Here is a 17749-nt window from a genome sequence, read left to right on the forward strand (position 1 = left end):
GTCGGCCACTCTGGAACCACCTTTTCTGGCTGCACTAAGGGCACAAAAATTCAAATGATCCCCCATCCTCGCTGGTTCCCTTCCCGTGGATCCTCTGAAATTCCAGGGGGCCTATTCAGAGCCAGGGGCGGCTGGTAAAACCCAGGGAACTTCAGAGAGTTTACAAACGCTCACTGTTCTCCGGTCAGTAACCTGGGACTTTCTGGTTCCCCGTCCTCAGTGAGAGTGTTTAACAGACGCCCCGTTTGTCTGTCTCATCTCCACAGCCACCCTGCCCGCCCTCAACCACTTCCTCCGGCTCCAGACACAGAAGCTCCATCTGACCTCGTATTCAGGTCAGAGATGCGGCCAAGCGCGGCTTCTGCCACCCGTGCACGGGCACCCGACCACTGCCTTCCGCCCCGATGCCGCTGAACTCCCACCCCTGGGCCTGCAGCGGCCCTTCTCGTTAGGGTCTTTGAGCCAGGTAAGACTGGCTTCCTCCCTGATGGCTCCTTCTCTTAAGTTCCAAGCCTCGGCCCCAGCTGCCTCCCCACCTTCACCTCCCTGAGCTCCCCCACAACCAGCCCCCTTGCTGTCCCTCCACACCCTGGGTGCTCCTGCTTCAGGCCCTTTGCACTTCCAGCTTTTCCTTCCTGGAATGCTACCAGACCTGCCTCATTCACACCCAAGTCCCAGGTTTCCAAGATCCCGCAGAGAGGCCGTCTCTAATCAGGTACAGTGACCCCATCACTAGTCCTTACCCTACTCTCCTCTCAGAATACTCTCAACCGACCTGTCTCCCTTAGCAGTCTCTTCATAGCACCACAGTTTATTAGAAAGTGCAGTTACATGTCTGCATTAAAAAAAAAAAAATGATCCGCCTTGCCTCCCAGTCCTGGGGTCAGCAAAGCACAGCCTAAGGGCCAAATGCCCACAGCTGCCTGGTTTTGCAGATTTTGTTGGGACACAACCAGGATTATTGCCTAACGCGTGCCTAGTCTGCCACTTTGGTGCTACAAGGCCCCCCGAGTAGCTGTGCCAGAGCCCTTATGGCCCTCTTGTTGAAAAGTTCCCAGTTGGCCTTTCTACAACGTTTGCTGCATTTGCTCTTTGCCAGACGAGGTCAAGGGCAAAGGAATGGGAGCAGGAAGAAGAGGTATCACGCGATGAGGTCGTTCAGCTAAGGGTTTTCCTCGGCAGCTTAGTGCCGTGTTCAGAAGACTTAACCCTGTTCCCTGCCTTTGGAGATGCAGCAGTCACTCAGCAGGAGGTGAAAAAGCGCAGGGAGCTGCGGGCTTCTGTGAACAACCAGGAGTCGCTCTTGTTCAGGTCCCACGGGATCCCAGGCCAAGCACAGTTCCCAGCATTCCTGGCCAGGCTCTCCGCAGTGACAGGTCGGCTGCCAGCGCTCCAGGCTCCCTGCCTGTCCTCTTGGCCGCTCAGCAGACAGAACGGCCACGGCAAGCACAGCAAAGGGCCCCGAATGGAGTCGCACGCACTGGTGGGTCTCACCCAGGTCACGTGGGCAGGGATGGAGCGGGGTACCTGGCTGGTGGGCCCAGGCTGCGTGCACATCAGCCCCTCAGGTCTGTTACCCGAAGAAGTGAAAACAGGCTGGGCCAGCCTCGAGAGGTTTTCACTTCCATCTGAAGACCCTTTCTACAATAGAAAAAGGAACTGGTCAACAAAAATTCACTAGGACAGCTGACTTCATCAGTGTTTTTAATAGCACATAAACAATACACAGTTGACAAATGGGAGAAAATCACAAGTTTCTTAGATCTTGGCTTTTCAACTTTTCCTCCTCGCTGTGTCCAGTGAGCTCTGCGCTCGTGTAGCCCAGCAGCTCCACTGACAGCTGACGGACGCAAGGGAGGCTGACCGTGACTTTGATTTCACACACACAACCGAGGGGAAAGCAGAGACAAGGTCACTATCGGTAGTTTGCTAAATGCCATGTACTCTGTCATCGAGGTTCAGGACCATGGGGACCGGCGCAGGAATTGCCCATTTTGCTTCGGGCGAACACGCTGACAACGATTACCAATGGCCCATTTCCCTACTTCGTGATCAAAGATTTCTGCTCTAATCTTTAAGAACGAGCGGGGCCTTCACTTGGTCAGCCACGTCCTTGCCGTTCAGCGCCTCGACGATGGCGAGCGCGAACTCGAAGCTGGTTCCGGGCCCGCGGCTCGTGAGGATCAGGCCGTCCCTCTCCACGCGGTTCTCGGAGTAGCTGTAATGACCTGCGAAGTCGAACGAGAAGCGGTTACACGGCAGCGGGCTCTGCGGGACAGCCGTGAGCACCGCTCCGCGAGCCCGCGCCGATGCAGCGCAGGACTGGTCTCACGTCAACCCAACCGAGCCAGTCCCGGGGACGGTGCCGGGAGGCGGGCCGGGCTCCGGTGAGCACCGCGCAGACCCACCACGGCGGCTGCCCACGGCCAGGAGGGGAGGACATCCGGCCGCTGAGGGACACACCACAATTCACGCAGGGCAAACGCACCTGCGAAAGCCCTCGCGCGCGTGAGGCAGCGTGGTGGGGGGGACAGGCACATCCGCGGGGCTCGAGGGTCCGCCCGGGCACCGACCACCGGCGGAACGGCCAGCGCTGGGAGGGGCTTCCTCTGGACCCCCGCTCCTGCCTGAAGCCCGGTCCTCCTCGGCTGTCCTGTCCCCTCGGAGTCCATCAACCGGGAGGACGGACTCGTGTCGCAGGAGAGGGGGCCCGAAGTCCACACCACGCCCGGACTGTCACAAACCATCACCCCTCCCATGTGTTCTCCCAAGGGCCCCTTCATCTCTCCTGAAAATCAGTTCTTCTCTCCTGAGAGGCCCGCCTTCCCTTCCCTTCTCTACAGACTGCCGGCCCCGCAGACGCCACGCCAGACTCCACGTCAGAGACCGCCTGCCGCGCACACTTCCTATCACGCAGGCGCCGTGTCACAGGCTACAGACTCCTGTCACGCAGACTCCTGTCACTCAGAGTCCCCCTCAGACTGCCTGTATCTCTCTCTCTCTCTCTCTCTCTCTCACACACACACACACACACACACACACACTGTGCTGTCGCAAAAACTAGACATGACCCCCAGGGGCGGGATGAGGGAGGTGAGTGGAGGGAGGAACCATATGCATTTCTCGGGGCCCTTCTGTGTTCCCCAACTAGCCTTTTGGAGGCAAATACAATAAACCAAGAATGTGCTTCTCCTGCATCTGAATTCAGGGAATGTGACATCTGGGCATATCACAGCCACAAAGCTGGCTTCCTCAGCATCAGCTCCCCAAGGCCATACCGTCCGCACAAGCAGTCACCAAACGTCCCTGTGCACAGACTAACCAGGCCCGAACTCCTCAGGAGCAGCAGTGCCCCCGCAACCTGCCCCCCGCCCCAACCTGTCCCCACCGGGCTCCCACGGGCATTCCCCGGGCCCCTGCCTCCACTGCACAGAAAGCTCTTCCCACCTCCTCCCACCCCCGCTCAGAGGAGGTACACGTGATCCTTCCCCAGATCGGGTCGCTCGGGTCACTACACCAGCACCTCCCAGGACGGACCTGGTACAAACAGTCTCCTTGTTTACTGCCTGCTCTTCAAAAGGCTGGGCCGCCATCGGCCTCACGTGGCCTAGAACACTGATGGAACCCCGGGGGTGCCCCCACGTGTCAGGGGAACCTACGAACACGCGTGTTCTCTCCTCGCCGCATCTGCCCCTTCACACACAATCTGCGCGGCCCAGCCCTCCCCTTCGGCCGCCCTTCTCGCCTCTCGCGGCTCAGCACCACAAAAGGTCACCCTTCCAAGTGCACATCAGAGCATATCTGGTTCTGCCCCCAGGAGAAGCCTCTGCCAACTTCCTCCAGCACCTAAAGGTGACTCTGTACTCCCCGTCCTGGGGGGCACACCTCTGGGTCAGACCCACGCAGAGAATGGACTGGAAGGAACCAAAGGGGAAGACAGAAAAGAACTTGCCATCCTGGTGGGAGCTTATGGTGACCTGGGTGGGGACAGTGGGGACAGAGAAGAAATGGAAGTTTGAGAAACCTCAGAGACGACACGCAGGACCGAACGTGGGGTGGCAGGGAGGCCTCCCCGCTGCCTGTCCTGGGCGACGGGGCTGCTGGTGGCGCCACACAGACACCACTCAGCTTCCGCTGCATTCCCGGGCTTTAGAAACCACACACTCATGTTCACATCCTTTGCGAGTGATCGAGAACACCTAGCGCAGTTTATGTCCTATTACCCTTATTAGAAATCAAGTCACTCACGAAAATAACTGCCTACAGCACAGCACAAGTTTCCTAGTTATCCTACTAGAGAAGAAAAGATCATCTCCAGTTTGAAGAGAAAAGGTTTTCATCTCTAACCTCACTTACTGATGGTCACACCCGGCCAAGGCAATGTCAGATGCTAAACCAGAACATTGGCTGGGTCGAATCTTCCGGAGCTCACAGATGAACCGCTGGCGGGTGATTTCTAAACGGCTCACCGAACAACCCCTTCATGGGCAAATATTACAAACACAGCTTAGACTGGTTCAAGACCTTTCAAGGCTCCACAGCTCTTTCCACAGTTTCCACCAGGACGAACCAACGGTCCGTACTGGCCAACTACCTCCACCTAGCGGCCATGACGGACAAGGACAACACACACATGCCAGGACCAGCAAGCCCGAGCTGGTGTGCGCAGTTCAGCTGATGCAGATTTGGGAACTCTGCAAATGGACACCCCCGTTGCCACGAAGCATTAATTATTAACTTCTTTTTAACTTGAAGCAAGCATTCCAAATCCCGAAGTCTCTTCAGAGGAAAGGCAACTGGACGTGAGGGGTCGGCACCGAACCGCAGCTTTTACTGGCACACGTCTCACCTGCTTGGTCAGTGGCTCTGGGACAGCAGAGTAGTTGCCATCCACAACCAATGTCCCGAAAGCCCGAAATACTTACACTCTGGCCCTTTAAGGAAAAAATCACTGACCTCTGAGTGCAGCAGCTCTGGATTCAAACCCAGGGCTGACACTCAGCAGTCAGCTGACTGCTCTGAGCCTCACCTTTTCCTTCTGTACATTGGGGAGGATGCCAGCCGCCCAGACCTGCTGTGGGAGTCCAGTCCCACAGAGGTGCAGGACCGGGGGCGGTGTCATTATGATACACGGCGGCCCGGTGAGGACAGCCTGTTCGTTGCTGGCCTCCCAGCACCCGGCCCAGAGCTGGGCACTTACCAGCTCTCCCCTCCCCCGCGTGGGCTCGTGCCAGGCAACATTCTGCAGGCATTACACACAGTAAGTAACTCACGGGACCTGTCAACAGCCCTGCGAAGCAGGGGCCACCGGTATCCTCAGAGGACAGGTGAGCTCGGCGGGGGAAGGAGACCGCCCCCAGCAGGGAGCCGCGCCCACACCGCCTGGCCGGGGCCCAGCTCCTCCGGGCTCAGCTTCCAGACTGGGCCTCCTAGCACCACCGACAGGGAGGAACTGGAAAGGCTACTGAAGTCACAATTTCTTCATTTAAAAACGGAGAAATGGGAAGACTGTGTCAGTCTTCTCACTGAATTGCTTATCTGAGCAAAAATTTCACTCTTATCTACTGAGCACACCAGAGGAGACACCCAGGAGCTGATGAGAGCTCCACCTCTCTGGAGCCTCTGAAGGGGCAGATGCTTCCAGCATTTTTCTCTTCACAGTAGGACTTACTGGATGAACTCAATACCTCGTAACTTAAACGTGTGTAGGAGCCTCACTGGGACAGAGGCGGGGCCTGAGTTCCAGCCTGACTCTGGGCAAGTCGCCGGGCCTCTCCGAGCCGGTTTCCTCATTTGTGAAGTCAGTACCTGCCTCGCTGGGCACCAGGGCCTGCGAGGCTCCATGGAGATAATGTCTGTGAATGTACTTTATAATCTCCAAGAGTTAACAATCTAATCTGCTTCTATTCCTAATCAACCTCAGAGTTCTTGAGGCATTACAAGAGAACAGACACAACAGATCACCTTCAGATAAAGGAAGAACAAGTGGCCTACTACTCGACCCTTCCCCCAATATGTCGTAAGGACTAAAGGAAGCCTGATTCCGATCTTCCCGACTCTCCCAAACCTCTCCTTCAGCTCCATGTAAATTCTTTTTTTTTTTTTTAAAGATTTTAGATTTGAGGATTTTATTTATTTAACAGTGAGAGAGAGCGCGAGAATGCGCTCAAGCATGAGCAGGGGGTTGGGCTAGAGGGAGAGTGAGAATCAGACTCCCCACTGACCAGGGAGCCCAACATGGAACTTGATCCCCAGACCCTGGGAGCAAGACCTGAGCCAAAGGCAGACGCTTAACTGAGCCCCCCAGGCACCCTAAGTAAATTCTATTCCTACATTTAAAAATGCTCAGCAGCAAGACCCTTTAAAAAAAAAATCACTTTCCACACGGATGGTTTTATCAACAACTAAGTATCTTTCTAGCAACTAAAATAAAATTCTAAGTTTTTAAGAATATACTACCTTGGATCAGATTTAAGAATATTCAGAACAGAGGCGCCTGGGTGGCTCAGTGGATTAAAGCCTCTGCCTTCAGCTCAGGTCATGATCTCAGGGTCCTGGGATCGAGCCCCGCATCGGGCTCTCTGCTCAGCAGGGATCCCGCTTCCTTTCCTCTCTCTCTGCCTGCCTCTCTGCCTTCTTGTGATCTCTGTCAAATAAATAAAATCTTAAAAAAAAAAAAATATTCAGAATGTCCAACAGCAAGAGTGAACCCTAACGTGAATGATGGATTTGGGCCGATAATGCCGTGCCAGGGCAGGTTCACAGACCATAACTCAGAGACCGCTGGGGTGCGGGAGAGGAAGGCGAGGAAGACGGTGCACGCGCCCAGGCAGGAAGCGCGCGCGAACTCCGCACATCCTGCTTCATTTTGTTGTGCACCTAACACTGCTCTGAAAAGCAAGGTCTGCTACTGATTAGAAAAGATATGGTGAAAATGCACAGCTCGACTTGGCTGTAAAGACCGCAAAAGCGATGCTACCTGCCCTCCTTTTTGTCTTAGTTCAGTATCAGCCTCCAGCAGGCCTAAGGCAGGGGAAACAAGGTTAACCCCGAAATCAGCTGCTAACGTTACCGTGTTGTCTTGCTGTTTGCTCAGTGAAATGAGGTTAGTTGATGTTTCACCCAGAGCCAGCCGCTTCGCCTCCCTGCGGGCTGAGCGCCAGCCGAGCCACTTCTGGCTGGAAATTTCAGATGCTCTTGCAATTACCCACACGAGTGTGAGTTTTCTCTCTCTTTGCAAGTTCCCAGGTCTCTGCCTCTCTGCTACAGGCACTCCAGGGACAGATGGCAGAGGAAGATGCCACCTGACAGAACACAGTACGGGGTTGGTGTTCTGAAGCTCATGCTGAGAGCGGCGGTGGTCACAGGGAAGGCTCCGTCAGTACGGACTCGTACCTCAGGTGCTTGGTCACCCTGCTTTGCTGGGGAGTTACACACCGCCTTCTAAAGTTAAAGAAATGCTTGAGAGATGACCCCTACCCCCCAGCGCTCAAAGGCTACAATCTTAGGTTTAAAAAGCAAGCAGCAAAACAATTTATCTAGATCTCATTTGAGTAAAAACATTAAAATACAGGGGCACTTGGGTGGCTCAGTGGATTAAGCTGCTGCCTTTGGCTCAGGTCATGATCTCAGGGTCCTGGGATCGAACCCTGAATTGGGCTCTCCGCTCTCTCTCTGCCTGCCTCTCTGCCTACTTGTGATCTCTCTCTCTCTCTGTCAAATAAATAAATAAATAAAAATCTAAAAAAACAAAAAAACCAAAGAAATACCAAACCATTAAAATACAAAGGATAATATGTGCAGAGAAGTTCTAGAGTTGCACAGGGAACTTCTAACAGAAGCTACTGCTGAAAAGCATAAAGGGGGCAGGGAAGTAAGAAAAGGCATCTTTATGTTTTGACTTCATCACCCTTTTGTATTGTTTACACTCTACACCACGAATATAAATTGTTTTTTATAAAAATAAATTAATAAAAGTTAGCTGCCTAGCTGTTATTTATAAAAGAAACGTGCCATCCAAGGGAGCACCTCGGTGGCCGAGTCAGCTGACTGACTCTTGGTTTCGGCTCAGGTCATGACCTCAGGGTCCTGGGATCGACCCCTCCACTGGGCCCCTGCTCAGTGGGCAGTCTGCTTGTTCCCCTCCTTCTGTCCCTCCTCCTTCCCCTCATGCTCTCTGTCTCTAAAAATAAACGAACAAATCTAAATGAACAAACAAAAAAAACCAAAACAATGTCACCCAAGGAAACAGACCCACCACCCAGGAAGAGAGCGATGTTCACTTTACTCTGGACTGCGGGCGAAAGGGCACTTTCTGAAATTGCTGTCAAGGTTTAAAGTTTACCCTCAGGCATCTGGCAAAGTGTTTAGTAAAAAATCCTAGTAAGCCTGGCATTTCATAACCATTCCCATCTAGGACAATCAGGCGTCTGGCTGGCCTTTGCGCAGCCCGCGTCCCCGTCAGGGCGCACACAGAGACAGGCACATACCATCTCCGCCCCCCACGCCTGCTCCCTCTCTCTACCCTCCCTCTAGCTGGAATGCTTGAGAAGAAATTTAGGAACAGCCCGCACCTCAACCCCCAGCCTCTCTGCACAGGGCTAACCCGGGCAGGAAACAACGCTAAATGGCAGCTTTCTGGAAGGTCTTTCTAGACATTAAAATAGAAGGATATACTTACTTCCATTCATCATTTTGTCTTTAGCAAGTGGGTGTGTTGTAACTTTGCTTCCAAAACCTATTTCATGAGCCAAAAGAGCCGTAGGACCTAAAAAGAAGATTAACAGAAAGACTTAAGGGTGGACACAGGAAAACCAACGGTTTAAAAACTGCAAAAGCAAAAGTAGTCTTCAAAACCAGGAGGCTCTTACCTAAAATATACTTATGATTCTGAAGTTAAACACTTTTTCATATGAGAGGTAAAGTATTTGTAAGAAACCATCTGCTGAGCACATCTGGCAAGAGTATGAACCCAAGACACTTCAATACCCATCTAATCCAAACACACCGAGAAGCATCCAGATAAACGGCGTGTGGCCCCCTTCGAGGAACTGAGGCAGGGCTCCCAGGGGTCGGAGGGGAGACCACCAAGGCTTCCTCTGAGCACATAAAAGGCAGCTGGTACTCTCCCAACTGCTGGGCTTGACTGCGACCTCAGACTAATTTTTTCTACTTGAAAATGAAAGATGAGCACTCACTCCTCCATGGACCCACCCGAACATCCCAGGTGGAAGGATTATTACAAGGAACAGGACATTGTCCAGCCCTGCGAAATGCCTGAAGTCTGAGAGAGAAGGACACCAGCATTTCTTTATTAAAAACCACTTAAGATCCTGCACAAATGTCCACTTCTGATCCTCTGAAACATGCAGTTGCTAATTGAGACTTTTATCCAAATGTATTCACTTTTGAAAGCGATCAATTTCATTGATAACCACAAGCATATTTCGTAAGTAACAGTCCTCAAATAAGGACCAAAACCAGAAATATCTTATAACTTTATGTTACCTTAAAACTTTAAAAAAAGTAGTTATTCTAACTTTTTTTCTCCAAGCCTCATGCCACACCTAGAAAGACATGCTTGGGGACAGCAACGTAATCTTCAGAAGGGGCTGGGGTGCTGTGGCTGAGCCCGGAGGACTGAGCGCACGAGCTTCAGCTTTAGCCAATGCACGCACCTGCTCTCACTGACCTTTCATTGATCAACACAGTTCCAAGGAGAAGGGAGTTATAGACTCTACCTACCGGCTAGATCACAGCTGCTGTTTCCAGGAAGATCAACAAATAATACTTAATTACATAAGCCTTTAGCCTGACATCAAGCCAAGTCCCAATTTCTATCTCCTAAATCAAAAGCATCAAATAGATTTGATGTCTCTCTCCACCTTACTTTTATGCTACACACAGGACAGCCATGTATGGTGGCAAATTTTAAGTCTGTAAAGTCTAAATAATTGCCATTCAAATTTTACTTGAATGGACTCATCAATTACCCTGAATTCTTTCTAAGATTTTAAGAGATAAGAAATAACTCCCTATATGACCTTGTACTTGAAAGCAGACCGAGAGGTGACCGTACAGTGAGTCAGGGGTTTTCAGCTGCTCCCTTCAGCTGATAAAATCGCTGCCTCTGGTAACGTTAATAAACTCGTGTTTCGGTTGGATGTAGGAATTCTGTGATGCCTCTCTCATCATGGTGAGCCCAAAATGACTGCTTTGGGGGGTTTAAAAATCCTATTTGGAGAATTCAAGAAGAGATATTTACCTGCCATTACTTGAAACTCTGGCGAATGAAATGTTGCTGAGTCTGCAGCAGGGACCCAGCCAGCGGAGAGCAGAGAGCAGGGCAGGCAGAAGCCCCTTGGGCCACCACAACACAGAAGCCAACAGCGCCACCGTGTGGTGATGTGTAGAGAGAACAGGTCACCCCACCCCCCCACCCCCATGTCCCGGAGTTGGTACCCAGAGCCAGGCATCTGAGGACTCCTGGGCCCGTCACCTCCAGGCTCCTTTCCCTGTCTCTTCATCAAGACAGTCTCCCTTCCAGTTTGTCTCAGTGACTCCGTATTATCCCTCAATACCAGGGGCAAAGCGAACACTGTCCCAGTACAGTGGGCAGTTCCCAACTGCAACACTTCCGAATCTTATTTTTCACCACTCTTCCTATTTTGGGCCGCACCCAGAGGAGCAGTACAGAGCGTTCAGCAGCACACACACAAGGCGAGAGCGCTGCTTAGGGCTAACGTCGATTTAACTGATTACACGGCCTGAGCTCCTCAGCACGGCACTCAGGCTGCCTGAGCCCCCGACAGTGAGCCAGATTTGGCGAATGACTCTGCCACCTCAGTGACACTGAAGGACACTGACATGTGCTATTTACTTTCAGCAGTAAACAGCCCCCGACTTCCTTTCTCCCTTTGGTTAGAGAACCTAAGAATGAGGCTGTGGCCTCAGGGACTGCAGCGTCCTTCAGGGAGGAGAAAGCTCTGTGCCCGAGGGCAGGTCAAGGGGCTGGCGCTGACTGGAACCCGAGGACAGGCCCTGCCAGGGTGGTCATCTCTGCGGTCCTTAAACAGCCGGGTCTTTGGAACCCTGAGCTTTTACGTGGGTTACGTCAACCAGCAACTGCCATGTGTTAGAAATTAAAACTGGGAAACGTTTACAACACAATACTTGAGCATCCATGCCACGCCCAAATGATGGCATCGCCCCACTCTCCTGTCACTCCTCTGAGAATGGGAAGGAAAAGGGCAAAGAATGTCTTAATATCTGCTTCCACCTTATGACCCCCTTGAAAGAACTCCCGAGAATCTCTCCTGGAATTACGCAAAGTCCCCAGGATCCCGGGCTTGTAACTTCTTTAACCAGTCCCTCGTATTGACCAAAACATCGTGTCATTTTATCTAACTATCCATTCATTTATTTATTTATTCTTTTGACAAAGACCTCATAAAGACCAATAACGAAGGCGGCACTGGCCAAAGTTATACGGAAAAAATGCAGATGGCAGAGTGCCAGGACACTGGAGCACTGAGACTGGATTTTACAGTGGAATCAGAAAACCAAATATTACCAAGTTTCTAAGATGTGGGGACATCTATGAAGGACCAACAACCTCCTAAACTACGTGACAGATAACGTGGTGCCTAAGATCTAAACTTTAACACGGAGGATCAGGCAGAAAGCACCCCGAGGCCTCGAATCCACAGGGCAAGCACAGGACAGTGCTGTTATGTTTATGTCTGACCGACTCTTGCTGACTGGGTGCTGGCAGACATACTTCCTGGCACAGAGATTTGCTGTAACAAGCTGTTTACTGAATTCCAGAGGGCATTATTTTCCTCAGAGGTCAACCAAACACGGAAACCATTAAGTTTCACGGAACATAGACCAAAAGCACAGAGAGGCAGAAAAGAGAACAACTGTACTCATTTCTGAAGTGACACCAACTTCATGCCACCCAAACTAAATAGGCCAGTACGGATGCCCTTCATGCTTTGTGAAGGGCGAGTATGTGGAACAAAATCTTCTGATTCAAGACTACCCGTCACGTATTTTTGAAGAAAACCCAACAACTCATTTTACCACAGGACGGGTCTGCACGTTACCTGCACAGATGGCAGCGATGAGGCCCTTCCTTTTTTCTTGTTCCTTCAGTATCTCCTTCACAGCAGGAGACTGTTCAAGGAAAGCCCAAACACATCAAGTTATCATGAAGCCACAAGTTCAATCCCCAGCTGGGAACCCTGGGAGAATCTGCTTTTAGTTGAAACTGCAAGATCTTCAATCTATCTTCTAACATTTCTAAATCATTAATAGAAAAATTACCAAGTTCACGCCGTCTCTACATTGTTAGACCTAAGCAAGGCGTCTGACAGAAGGGAAGGGCATCCTTTTTAAAAAGATGTTTAAAGATGAGATGAGAAAAGTAACTTCCCTTGGGCAAACTGACACTTCCCATTTTGTGCTCCTGGGACAAAGAAGGAAAAGGAAGGGTATGTGGTGTTTTGGGTGTTTCCGGATGGCCGAGTAAGGAACAGGGTCCAGCAGAGTCTACACGTCAGATCCGACCTGCTCTGTAAGCTTCTGTCTGCCGCGCCCCTCCCTTCTCTCCTGCTATTCCTGCGGGCCGGCTCCGGTGAAGCCTCACCTCCGTGAAGAAGCAGGGGCCTGTGCTGAAGCCATCTTTCACCCCCCACTGGCAGTTCACTCCCCTGCAGCTCCCGGGCCCCAGCCCCTTTATGCTTAAACCTTCATGACACACAAAATTAGATTCATTCTTCTACCGCAGACACAGAATCTGTTCACAGATGACTGTTCCACCAATTTCGTTTACTCATGCGATCAATGTTAGTAGAGATGTTTCCTTAATTAAGCCAGAACACCATTCTGTTCATTTCACCTGCTCCCACTTTATTCCCAGTCTCCTTCCTGAAATACTTTAGCAACAAAACCAACAGAACCCAGGCAGATGCTGAAATAATTCCTCTATGTGGTTTTTACCTCAGATAAATTCTGCGCACCCAGATTGCCTCCCGGCAGAACCACAACGTCATAAGGTCCCTGTAGTTAAGAAGAAAAAAAATGGTAAAACATTTCATCTGAAATGCGCACTACAGTGATAGCTCAACAACACTTCCCGGTTGTAAATGTGGGTCTGAGCAAAACACTGTTCACAGAAGAGCAGTTACATAAAGGAAGGTCTCTCTCCACAGTGCAGTGTTGTCGTAACTAGTGAAAACTCTAAACACAGTTAACACAAGAGGATGTCCGTGTTGCAGAATTACAGGTGTAACATGATCTCATTCTTGTAGAAGAAAAAAAAAGGGGTGTCTGGCTGGCTCAGTCTGTGGAGCACGTGACTCCTATTCTCTGGGGCTGTGAGTCTGGGTGCCACGTTGGATGCAGAGCTTACTTTAAAACATTTTTTTTTTTTAAGCATGTAGTCCCAACATACATGGGATACACATGTATGGTCTGCAGACACCCACAGACCAAACAGGCAGCCCAGCTGCTACTGGGGTGTGGAGTGGGATGGTGGCGAGGGGACAGTGAGAAAGGGACATTTCAACACTTGGGACTTTTTGTAGGTCCATGCTGTATAAGAGTTACTTTTTTAATCAGAATGTACAGTCATAAAAATAATGAAAAGAAAACAAATTTTAAGTGAAAGGCACAGAAAAAAGCTTCCACCTCTGTGAAAAGTGATACTTTGGGGGGGGGGGGACACAACGGCAGTGTTTTCGTGGTCCAAGCACCCAACAGCCCAGAGATCTACCCAGTCCACACTTGCTGAATTTATGATACGGAAATTGGTTTAATATACTTTAAAGATGTGAAAAGAGTTTTAAAAATTTAGTCATTCAGCAGATCACCAAGTGACAACTTAGTACATACTTAGGGTAACACATATTGCTTAGAATTGCTCTTGAAGACAAAGAACATTCTACTGTTGCTTTAAAACCAAGCAAAACTACCAACTGAACAGAAAGTGTGTTCAGTACAGAACTTCTTTCACTCCTTTTAGAATCTGAATAAACAGATACAAAAGGTGACCACTATTCTAAGACACCCAGACACAAGCTGAAACAGAACAGTTAACAGGGAGGATCTACCTCTAGTCAGCCACTTTGAACATGCTCTTTAGAACCTCTCAACACCTTCTATATATACACCAATATTCCCATCCTCTACAATCTGGCATTGAAATATGTGAACTTATCAAATAGGAATAAACCATTCTCTGAGTGAGGAGAGCCGAGCACAGGAATCACACTCTGGGCTCCTTGGCAGGGCACGAATGGCCATCGACGAGCTGCCTCTGCCGGTTTTCCTGCCACGTAGATGCTCCATAAGCATATGGCCCACAGCCCTATCACATGGCCATTAAGCAGTGAACCACAAGGAAGGGTGGGCCAAAGCGCCTGTGCATGTTTGGGTGGCCTTGCTTCTGAGAAAAGGGACCTTAGCACTTCAAAGATTCCCAAGTGTTAGCTGTCGATAAAGTTTCACAATTTAACTAAAATTCTTACTCCTCCCTTAATCCCACCACTAATCAACTATGAGCTGTCCCACGTAAAATGAATCACACAATTATGTCCGTGTCACTGAAAATGGAAAGGCAAAAAGCAGCTTTTGAATAAATAAGAAACAGGAAATGTGGCAGGTGACTCCTTGTATCAGGTGATGAATCAGGATGTATCAGGAGGCAAAGCGGCCTTCGAGGCCAGAGGAACACTGATGACAGTGTACCACTCACTCACTGAGCACAGGCAGCACGGAACTGCCAATTTCCATGGATACAGAGCGAAAAACGGCAGAGTCCTCGACTTCCCAGGGCTTAGCACAGTGGGGAAGACATCCAACCAAAGTAACTTTTTAAAAATAAGTCAGTGCTAACAGCCTGAGATGTAATCAAAAGACATATGAAGAACCTGATAAGGAAGGCACAGGAGGAGTAACACCAGGTATGGAGAACAAACCTCTTTTTTTGCATCTTCCAGGCTGGCATCAGGACAAATGACGACGTCTCGGCTACACTGTACTGGGTCTGTCCCAGACAGGCCCGCGATGGTGACTTTAATCTAACAGAAAGAGGACATCAGATAAAACATTCAAACATAAATTTAGAGTAACATTTTCATAGCTGCTGTTTTAAAATAACTTGGCAGGAAATACTGCAACAAAACCATGCTGACTTTAAGCTAGTAAGTTAGCTAACTATAATAACTAGGTCTCTCTCCATTTGCCTGGGACAGTCTTGATTTACAGATGCTGTCCTGGTACCCTGCCTGGTTAGTGTCCTTTCTCCCACAACTGTTCTGCTTTGGGCGATCATCATGTTAATAATCCATCTTACAAAGATGTTGTTACAAAGATTACAAAAATTACAATTACAAAGATTAAAATTACCAAAAAAACAATTACAAAGATATTGTTGCTATTTAAATACCACGGCGTTTCCTAAAGATAGACAAGTTAAAATAATGAAATATTACTTTAGCTTGCAAAAATTTATGAAGCTAATAAAACCAAGAGCTGGTACTGGGAAAATGAGAATTTCCCTATACTGCTGGTGGGCCCACATGTTGGTACTTTGGGGAACCATGTGCCAAAATCTGGTAATGCCACCTGTGGGCTGTTCTTTGGCCAAGCAATTCCACTTTCAGGAATAAAATCAGGAAAAACTTCCACACATTTGCATAAGGAAACCTGTACAAGATTATTAAAGTATTATAATGTCCTGAAGCAGCATAACAGAAGAATGGGTAGACTGGCGCATATTCCTAGAACATAAAAATAAGCAGCAATTTTAAATAAACAAACCGGATCTGGATGTGTCTTCATTCAAGAGAACCAGAGAAATGAAGGGTTAACAGACTTTGGGGTCAGACTGCTAGGATCGAAGTACTGGCTCTTATCCTCACTAAGTCTACAACATGGACACCTTAGCTAGTCTCTCTGTGCCTCGGTTTCTTCAACTGTATGAAGAGGATGGCAGTAACTCACAGGGTTGTTACAGGGCTTAATCAAGTTTATTAAGTGCTTAGAATGACACCTAGTATCAGTAAATGCTATTTAAGTGCTCACTATGGATATATATAGAGAAAGAGAGAGACAGACACATGCAAATGCAAATGCAGTCTAACGCTATTCTGAAGACATGCATGGGATGGATACACATCAATGAGCAGACAGTTAGTTATCTCTGGGGCCAGAAGGGGAATAATACCAGGGAAATATACAAAGAGGGCTGGGCAACGCTTTATTTCTTTAATGCACCTGTTCCTCAAGAAGTGGGTCTATGAGAAATATGGCAAAATGTTAACAAGCATTAAATGTGGACAGAGAATAAGCAGGTCATTACTACACACTCTATTTTTGTGTGTTTGAAATATCTTATGAAGCATACTGAGTATTATTTATTAAGAAGGACTTCAAAACCCAGAAAGTTGGAAAAGGGGGAGGGCAGAAAACGCTGGGGGACTTACTCCAGCTCGCCTCATGACATCTACGGGGATGACTGTCTCCATCTCCTCTGCTCCTTTGGCCAGGATGACCAGAGCTCTTTTCGAAGCCATTCTTATGTTGTATTTTTAAAAGACTTAATTAAAAGACGAAGAAGAATTTCAAAAATCTTGGCAGTGCAACCCTAAAATAGTCCGAAAGTTCGGGTTTTGGAACATTTTTTAAGCAAAGTGACTAAGTGCCTCCTAGGGAAAAGGTGCTGATAAACAGAATGTAAAGAAGCACTTTAGGGTAATACTGGTTTACACAGAACTTCAACTGCTGTACTTTTGGAGATGCAAACACAGCAAGGTTGCTAACACATGTTAGCACTGTTCGGATTCTCTTTTACCATTTTTTTAAAACCCAGTATACAATGACTTATTGCAACCAAAATTTTCTAAAACACAAATACATGGGTCTTGCATTTCACACAATGCGGGGAGAAAGCCTTATTTTTGGAAATACTATTTCAGAGAAACGACTAAACTTAATTTCACGGGCAAAAAGCTACAGACACAGTCTTTAGCAATTAGCCGGTGAGATTTTTGGAGGGGATTTTCTTTTAAGTTCCACTAAGTGCACTAAGAATTTCTGGAAAGTTAACAGTGCTAAATATTTCACATTTTTTAAAAATGATGTAGAAAGATGGGAATTCCCCCCACTAGACTCAACCTAACTGGACCCGCTCTTCGCACTTGGCTCTTTTGCTGCAAACGGCAGCTGCCAAGCGGGGGTCGGAGCCGTTTTTAGCCTGTGCTTTCTGTGGAGTCTGCGGTCCACGCAACACCGGCGCTCATGAAAGCACTTCAGCCAACACAGCGTCGACCCGCAGCTGCCGGGAGGCCCTGCACACGACCCGCAGAATACGAGGCCGTCCCGTCCGCTCCTGCCCGAAGGCCGCCCGCCCTGCAGGCGCGGCGGGACCCCGTTCTCCGCCGTCCCCTTCCGAAGCCCGCGCCGGGCTGCCCGTGGCCCCCTCGCCGCCCGCAGCGCGCCCCAACCCCCAACCCGAACCTCGACCCTGTCCACACTCCCGAACCTCGACCCCTTCCGCAGCAGTTCCCCGCCAGGGACGACCAAACCACAAGCGAACTAAACGCGCACGCACACGAGCACGTACGCACGTCGTTCGAACTCCAACCCTCAGACGCGCACTGCGCAGACGCACGCCGCCAGGCTTCTCGTTATGCCCCGCCCCTCGGTCCTGCGCAGACGTTTGCCGCGCTGACCCCTCCGTGGT

The 17749-nt window shown here is 49.6% G+C and overlaps 2 protein-coding genes across 4 annotated transcripts in view; one reads left to right on the top strand and one right to left on the bottom strand.

The window, feature by feature from the left end:
* LOC116600929 overlaps window positions 1-6141 on the top strand; it is a 28590-nt gene extending 22449 nt beyond the window's left edge. The window contains exon 3 of the mRNA XM_032361431.1: window positions 3016-6141. Within this exon, the coding sequence (XP_032217322.1) occupies window positions 3016-3482 (467 nt within the window). The 3' untranslated portion in view covers window positions 3483-6141. The remainder of the gene's footprint in view (window positions 1-3015) is intronic.
* PARK7 (Parkinsonism associated deglycase) lies at window positions 1688-17700 on the bottom strand. 3 transcript variants are annotated; one of them, XM_032361435.1, is made up of 7 exons: window positions 17606-17700; window positions 16491-16603; window positions 14982-15083; window positions 13003-13062; window positions 12108-12177; window positions 8681-8767; window positions 1688-2228 (listed from the first exon to the last, which is right to left on the bottom strand). In XM_032361435.1, exons 2-7 carry the CDS (start codon window positions 16578-16580, stop codon window positions 2068-2070), a joined length of 570 nt encoding a protein of 189 aa, XP_032217326.1. In that variant the 5' UTR covers window positions 16581-16603; window positions 17606-17700; the 3' UTR covers window positions 1688-2067. The 3 variants fall into 3 exon arrangements, with proteins under 3 accessions (XP_032217326.1, XP_032217325.1, XP_032217324.1); XM_032361434.1 differs by having other exon boundaries at window positions 17618-17694; XM_032361433.1 differs by having other exon boundaries at window positions 17549-17683.
* Between the last annotated feature and the right edge of the window lie 49 nt (window positions 17701-17749).

The sequence above is a fragment of the Mustela erminea genome, chromosome 10, assembly GCF_009829155.1.
Source record: "Mustela erminea isolate mMusErm1 chromosome 10, mMusErm1.Pri, whole genome shotgun sequence".
Classification (NCBI taxonomy): domain Eukaryota; kingdom Metazoa; phylum Chordata; class Mammalia; order Carnivora; family Mustelidae; genus Mustela; species Mustela erminea.